This window comes from Vanellus vanellus (genome assembly GCF_965231255.1).
Source record: "Vanellus vanellus genome assembly, chromosome: 5".
NCBI classification, from domain to species: Eukaryota; Metazoa; Chordata; class Aves; order Charadriiformes; family Charadriidae; genus Vanellus; species Vanellus vanellus.
This window is the reverse complement of record NC_138910.1, coordinates 33,057,929-33,066,151: the sequence shown is the minus strand read 5'-3', so window position 1 is coordinate 33,066,151 and position 8,223 is coordinate 33,057,929. Positions and strand designations below refer to the sequence as shown.

Genomic DNA, 8,223 nt, shown 5'->3' with positions numbered 1-8,223 from the left:
AAAAAGGCATTTTCTCTTTTTCTACTTAAAATAAGAGGTAGAGACTTTCCACAGGGGCACTTAGGGCCTAAAGAAAACATCAGGAAGCTGAAAAGCTGCAGAACATTAATGGGAATATGTTCCAGTAAATCCCTCATATTTTGTTATTTAAAGGCTTGATTCTCATCAACACTAGGAATCTTTCAATAGCTACTTGTCAAGAATAATAGTTAAGAATATAGCCATGGGATTTAAGCTGTTTAAAAAGACAAAAATAAAGCTGAAATGAAATAATAATGAAAAAAAGATTTTGAATACCAAAAAGTCAAAATGTTTCAGAATCCGAATCATTTTCATTGTACCCATCCTCTGTTCCTATGTTATTACTCAAGGGCTTATTGTAAGAGGTAATGCTACCCATACTGGAGCCATCGCAGAGATGCGTCCTGCCCAAATTGTCTTTTTTAAAACAAACGAAGTTGAAAGCCGTCATTGAACTGGAAGGAGAAAAAGGCATCATGGTAGCCAAAATGAGTGCCAGGCAGTCAGCCACGTCTTTGTTAGGAGCGCAAGCCAGGGCTGGCGTATGACCTGGGCACAAATGCAGACAAGGCAATGGTTAGTACTAAGGGTACTAAGAATGGCACTGAGCATTCCTCATATACATCTCTAGATGACGTCGTAAGCAGGAGATGTATGTTCAGGTACAATCATGCCAGGCAACAGGGGTATGTTACTTATTTTAAATTAGACATGCTGGGGAAGTACACACTTTGTGGAGCATTTAAATCACTGTGACCACAACAAGCAGTATCTTTTTTTAAATCAGGCAGCAAACAGACTTCACGATATGAATACAAGCACTGGCTAAACACAGTTCCACAGCACAGACAGTATGATGAATACAGAACATGGGGCGTACAGCAACAGGGACAGAAACCGGCTTTAGTTTCTGTGCGTATGAACAAGTCTCATTCTGAGAACAATGACTTTCATTAGAACATAAAAGATATTAGTTTAAAAACATTTTGAAGTAATAAGCAAATGATTTGAAAGACTCATCAATTGAGTATCTACTCAACTCAGAAAGCAGTTTATTTAGGAATTAAATTATGAGAGAAAAGAATTAGACCAGTGCACATGGTACACGTATAGCAGTCATGACTACGTGGATGTTTAGTTACTCAAATTTACATTATGTTAGAAGAATAATGACTGTATTCAGAAAGCATGGCATACGCTTTAAATACAAAGCTAATATTCTACAGATGCCAGTAAAATGAAGAACTGGGGAGATATTAAAAGTTTGTCTTCACTGCAGTTTAACGTGGCTCCTGTCCTAAAGCAGCTCTTCACGTATACAAGTCTTGGAAACCAGTATGCTGATTACACTTGCTATCTATACATTTTTCAGGCTGCTGTGTAGTACTCCAGCACTTTCTAACAAGTCCTCCTTTATATACTAAAAGCAAATGAATTCTTTTGAAGATGGCTAAAGCTTAAGTGCTGCAGCAATACTAATCTGAGGCAATGACCACCACTGCTGCCTCAAGTAAGCTGAGAACACCTGCAGCGTAGATGAGTTTGGTGGACAAGTGTGAGCACAGTTTTGTAGCAAACTACCTACATTTAAGCACTGGCTGCAATGAATGCATACCCTAAATGGAGTTTCCTCTTCCACTGAGTTCCAAGCATGAATATTCTTTAGAGTTGTACTTATACTAAGATTGTATTTAAATTTCTCTCTTTTAAACTGCATGTGCAGTTGTTCCTAGAAAAATTAAATATGTACCAAATTTAAACTTAGTTTTCATTCGTGACATACATGCAAATTAGCTGCATCTGTATGTACAGTTTTAATGATAAAAACTGTGGTTCAAAGCTAGTCTGGTTCATTTTTCTGTCTCCTATCTTTAAAATGAGGTCAGGGCCAGATGACTTCAGCGGAACTCATTCATGCGAGTATATCTAGGTAGCATTTGGTTAATAGTAGATACTCACCACTCAGTTCTTTTCATCCATAGATCTCAAATGTCTTGTAATGATGGGTGAGTATTATTATTGTTACTTTACAGATATGGGAAGATGGAGATACCGAATTGTTACATTAATGCTATGAAGTCAGTATTGTAAGAAAGACCAACTTATTTCAGGAAGACATTTTTGAAAACAATAATTATAGAAGCACAACCCTCTATGGGCTTTATAGTGTTTAGGGAAGGACTTCATTGAGATCTGAAACAAAATTATCAAATTTATTAACTAATCATGTATTTTATGAGGCAACAGTAATTTACTTCCATCTCGGATTAGGTCAGACAATTGGTAAACATAAGCTTTGATCTCAGAATGAACTAGAACACAATCAAACATATGTTGATGGTTTTCTTCCTACCCATTAAAACATGCGCTGATTGAATGCATAATCCTTAATTCTTCTGCAAGGCGTCAGAATTATCCGGTGCCACTTGCATGTTTAGGAAATTCAAGTTACCACTGCACTCAAGCATTAAAAAAGACTAGCTGTTGACAGTACATGCAAAATGAATAGTAAAAGGGACCGCTGTGATGTTTAGAATACATTTTTATATTAAAGAAAAATAGTCTCGTTTTTTGTTAATAGGTACTCACACAACTCATTGTCTGTTCTTGGAAGGATAAAAGCATCATTGATGTCTATCATCAGCTTTTAAGTCTATTGCTTCAGTCTGTTGTAAAATTACCTGTTGGGTCCTACTGAAGATTGTCAAAGTGTATTATTTACTTACCATTTTCATCTACTGCTAGGACACACGCCCCTTTGGCTAGCAACTCTTCAACCACCATCTTTAAGCCGTTTCGTGCAGCAATATGGAGAGGTCTACAAAAACATAACAACTAAATTCAAGCTCAGTTTAAAAAAGACTTCCTAAAAAAAGTGAGGTAATTCTTAAAATGTACCCAGCATCAGAAAGAGAATGTTTTCCTTTTTCAAATCATTACAGTTATATTGTAGACATTAAATTATATTACAGACTTTAAAATAATCCTCATATTCTCCATCTATAAAACATATGTGCAGGACAAATATAATTACCTTCACATACACAAAGATTGCATAATGCTTTCCAGTCTAAAGACTTTCTTTAAAAAGCTCTTATGTTTCCGCTGTTTGTGGTGCACAATTGACATTTAAAAAGAAAATGAATCTAAGACTGAAGAAATACCTTTTTTGAATCCTTAATTCTGGCTGCTACAGACTGTTCAAAATTATTATATTGCCTTTTTATCCTTGAATACTCAGTTGCTAATCTCTGCTCCTGCGGAGCAGCTGGAAATTAAAAATAACCCCTGCTGTGCTCCTTTCCTGGGCCAACACCCAATGCTCCCATTTGGCGACAGCTAGGGGGACAGGAGAAACAATTTCATATTGGAAGGAGGGAAAAAAGGGCTAAGATGGAATGAATTCTTCTGCAAGCACTAGAGGATCTGCCACCTGAACTCACGGTTGAATCTCCTCCTGTGGGATTCCCACATACCTGTCAAACAGTTGCAGCTGGAGTAAGAATATCGATGGTTCTAACTCTGATGATAACATATAGTATGGATGGGAGTTGCACATAAAATATCACCTAAAAGAAACCCTCTGAAAATTAAGTGTACCATCCTAAGTCTAGATAAATTATTTAGATTTAAAGTGGAGCTGAAAAAACTAGGAAATGCCAGATGTATACTTACACATTCACATGATTAATAGACATTTTGAAATAGTCTTCAAATAAATGACCTCATATAATTTTTCCACCAGACCATGAATAGAATTGGCATCAAAGGAATCAAAATTAAAAGTGAAAGTGCAGTACAAATCTAGTCTTTTCAAGGGCAAGCACTCCGAAAAATCAGAAATTAACTTTTTTGTTCTATGAAAAAATCTGAGACATGAATTTGAAATGCTCAATCAGAAACTTCTGGTAAGTCAGCTGAACTTGAGAGGATCAGGCTATACTTACGTCTGCAATGCATTATTTTTTGCATTAATAAGGCTCTGTTCTTGTATCTTGTCAAGTATTAACAAGGCACATTTTTCATGACCCTGTAGTTGGGAAAATAACAAATAGTGTTAATTTGCTGAGGAGTTTGTAATTGAGGCAAAAGAAATGTTACACATAAAACTGAAATTTAATATCTCAGTTTGAAATACAAAACATACTACTCATCTTATAAGGATGTGTAGTCGGTGAACTGTAGGAGCCTTAAAACACCATTTACAAACCACCACTGCTAGCATGCTTTAGCACATTTAGAAATTTAGACATTCACCTGTCTTTCAACCCTCCATTCATTATATATGAATTCACCTCTGTTGTGGTTTAGGCCGAACCGGCTGCTGGGGACGTGGGGCATCCCAAACCAGGACAACCCCCTCAGCTTTCAAAGACTGCCTTCTCTCCTGAGACAGCATTCAATGGATAATTTATTAAACTACATAGTAACATAGAAAGAGGTCGTTTAATCTCAAAAACTAATACTATACTTTCTGAGTCTTTAAACACTCTTCTGTATTATTAATAAGCTACTATGAAATCCCTTTAGTGTGAGTGCTCCAAGAATGAAACTTTGGAAATAATACAGATCTGGGCCTTATTTCTGATACTGTTTCAGCCACAGCAAGTCACAGGTGTCGAGCCTACAGCCCTGGCACGTGAACAGCTGTCTGAAGGACCTTGAGAATTCAGCGAGGCTCATGTGTCTGCAGAAACTGGAGTAACATTATCACACTGGAATCCAATCTGTGGATAGGAACAAAAGAAAAAGGCCCAGGAGACAGAATCCCATGGGTATTTTTTTCTTGCAGAAACAGCAGTAGCAATTGGAATTAAGAGGAAGAAAGGGTGGGAAAAGACACCACCACCAACCTAATCAATGCCTCTGGTTTTACTGCTACAGAGCATAAGGGAAGATTTCGGGTTCCTTCCACAGAAATTGGAGAGCAAGAAAAAACAACAATACTTTTTTTTTTTTTTCTTTGCCACTGAAACTATGTTAAGTTATTTTACAATGAGATTATTTGGTAAACTCTCAAAGGATTTGCCAGTATTTCTCTTTGTTTCCCTTCCTTATGTTTCAGCTGTCATAAGAGGCATCCATATTTCTCAATTTACCAAACCTTGAAACAGACTTGAGACAAAGCTTGGAACAATGCTCCCCTCCTCACAAATTCGACCATCACATTTCCATTGCAGAAATATTTTTAGGAGTGTGAACACACACATGCATACGACTGTGAAGAGAATAGAAGCATACAGAGGTCTTCAACTTACTTTACTGCTAGCCAAGTGCAAAGATGTATTCAACTCCTTATCTTTCAATGTCAGGTCAGCCTTGGCAATGTTGACCAAAAAGTCTGAGGTATAGAATAGAAATCAACGAACAAACCCAATGGGCAGGTGAACATGTAAAAACAGAGGAAAAAAATTACTATTTCAACATATGTGTGCATAGGTGCTAATCAATTAAGCCTTTATGTGATGTAAACTTTATGAACATGAAGTGAAAATAATGAATGAGAACAGACTAATCTTGAGCAGTTAACCAGCAAGCAAAGGTAGAGCAAACGGTTCATTTGCTGTGCCTCAAACTGTCAAACATATATTCACCTAATTTATTTACAAACTTCTCCATTTGCAGGTCAGCAAGTACTGCCTGAGTCACCTTCTCCTAAGAACAGCTGTGGATTCTGCTTTGAGAGGACTAAGTGGATATAACGAATTTACGGTGCAGCATGTGCTGTTGAAGCTAGAGAAAAGGGAATTCTGTTAAGCCAATATGACCCTAATCTTTATGTCTATAGTATATAGTCTAGCTTGGACAAACAGCTGCTGAGAGCTGCCATTGTAAGAATAGAACTCCCTATAACAGAGTGTGCAGTTTTACGGCTCTGTAAAATCAAGGAAGTAAACAGGACAATAGAATTACTCCTCCCTTCACGCTCTTAGGAGAAAATGAGACTCAAGTTTGTTATTGCAAATGTTCACTAAGACTGCTGAGAAACAACTGAGAAGAAAAATAACTATTTTACACATGTAAAGGTAGCTTCTTACAGACCTCCACACAATTTTATTTTTCTTCCTTGGTGGAAGATGACTACCTATTTGGGATAGCACCTGCAGTAGCATTCACCCTTCAAGATGAACAGAAGCAAGGATGTACTTACCTACAGCACCGACGTGACCGTTGTGAGCTGCCATCATGAGAGGAGTTTTCCCTGCGTGATCCACAGCATTCACTTGCGCGCTGTGACTCAGGAGGAGCTGGAGGCACTCCACGTGATCCGCAAAGGCTGCTGCGTGAAGGGGCGTTCTGTGAAAGTAATATGACCACAGCTGTTGCTAAGGAATAACAGTATGTCCTGTTTACTTACCTTCCCAAGAACCCGAAAGTGCAAGATATTTTAAATTATTTTTTTTTCCTATGAAACTTTGAGTTATCACCAAAGGAATGTTATAGTAGCAGCACCTGAAATAAGTTAAATATTTACAGTCTCTGTCCTGGTGCAATATAAACTTAAAAAAAAAGGGAAGCATAAGGTGGATATGATACTGTGGGGAATCTCATATTAGCAGCATATTTATTTTAATGGAGCATACTGCACAATATGAAAAGCAGTACAGTCCCTCACTCTTGTTCATCTGTTTTTATTTTTTATTAACAAGCCTAAGGTGGGAAGAACTATCAGAAAAGAACAAATCCATTATTCTAAAAAAACCCAAACCCTAAAGTATTTTAAGTTACAGTAAAAAATATTGCAGCAACAATCTACAATAATAGTATTACTATAAAAGGCAGAAGGAATTCTATCCACCTTGAAGGTTATCAGTTTCCACAAGACCGAGACACTTGAATTCGTTTGCTTTCTCCCTATGGCATTTTGGGTCTGAAGTGTGACTAATAGAGATGAAAGATAGTTGGTACACAACCCAGCTCATAGTGTTACTTCAGGGTTTGCTTATCAGTAAGTGTGAAGTGGTCTTACCCTTATAGGACTAAGTAATCAACATTACTGAAGGTCTTGAATTTGTTTTAATTAATAGAAACGAGTAGTCAATTTTTAGAATTTCAGTGATTTTAATCAAATGTATATATACACACACACAAAGTGAGGAGATTATCAACATGACAAATTAAGGATTTAGCTGAATGAATATCTCTTGCTGTATCAGTATTCTTTTGCTGCATAGATGTTTTGAGTTGTGTGCCCTGAGAATGCTAACATAACATTAAAGCTTTTAATGAAATACTTTTCTATGTATATGCAGTATCACTCCATTTAGCAAAGATTAACTTGTTTAAATATTTAACAAACTGGTTCAGGAAAACAGCCTATAGTCATAGCTGTTCTTAACAAACAAAATACTATTTATTTTGTATTTCTTTCCATATGTACTACGAAATTGAATACTTCCTAGTATTTTCACTTCAAGCAAGCCACCATTTAACTCTTGCTCTTAGCTCAACTATATCAGATAAGCATTAGTTCCAGAGGTTGAGAAAGAATTATGAAAAATGCTAGATGGATTCATGAAGATGAAATGCAATTTGTTTAAGAAACTATTACCTTCCTTTGTCATCTTTGCAATTGACAATGCTGGCATCGATGGCTCCGATGAGCAGTGATGCACAGTTTTCGTGATCATTGATTCTGCCAAAGAAAAGACATTTTCAAAAAGGTAAAAAGTCTACATCTTTTCCCACTTTCCAATATTACTTTACTTCACTTCCCATTAATATTTCTTATTGGTTATTTATAAATTATCCTAACATACCTTTGCTGTAATGCTTTCAGTCACATTTTTGATTATTCATCATCTCTCCATTTAACCAAACTGCATCTGCCACTATGAATTTCAGTCTCTAAAGTAAAGCTGATCCTGCAATTCACTATGTGCAAAGGTAACTGAAAGTGCAGCACAAACCTAGGATAAAACCTTAATACCTTAAAATCATTTAGTCTAAATGTCAAACACACCTGGATCTGGAAAGCACTCAGACATAGATACCTACATATAGAAAGCTTTATTCTGATCCTTTAGGTGCTGAAGGCCACATCTCTTCCAACTCACACATATAATGCTTTTCCTTGATGGATGAACTCAATTAATACTCTTGCTGGCTATTGTTAATCTGTCTCATTTCATTATGAAAATGAACAGTGTTTAGTAACAGTACTGGACATATAGTATAGCTAACACGTCTATGCTGGATTAG

The 8,223-nt window shown here is 36.6% G+C and overlaps 1 protein-coding gene across 1 annotated transcript in view; it reads right to left on the bottom strand.

Annotated features, from left to right (window-relative positions):
* Positions 1 to 304: 304 nt before the first annotated feature.
* ANKRD44 (ankyrin repeat domain 44) overlaps positions 305 to 8,223 on the bottom strand; it is a gene marked incomplete at both ends in the record, with an annotated part of 75,140 nt that continues 67,221 nt past the window's right edge. Inside the window, 6 exons of the mRNA XM_082483737.1 lie at positions 305 to 570; positions 2,748 to 2,839; positions 3,969 to 4,051; positions 5,280 to 5,362; positions 6,173 to 6,318; positions 7,574 to 7,657. Coding sequence (XP_082339863.1) covers positions 305 to 570; positions 2,748 to 2,839; positions 3,969 to 4,051; positions 5,280 to 5,362; positions 6,173 to 6,318; positions 7,574 to 7,657 — 754 coding nt within the window. The remainder of the gene's footprint in view (positions 571 to 2,747; positions 2,840 to 3,968; positions 4,052 to 5,279; positions 5,363 to 6,172; positions 6,319 to 7,573; positions 7,658 to 8,223) is intronic.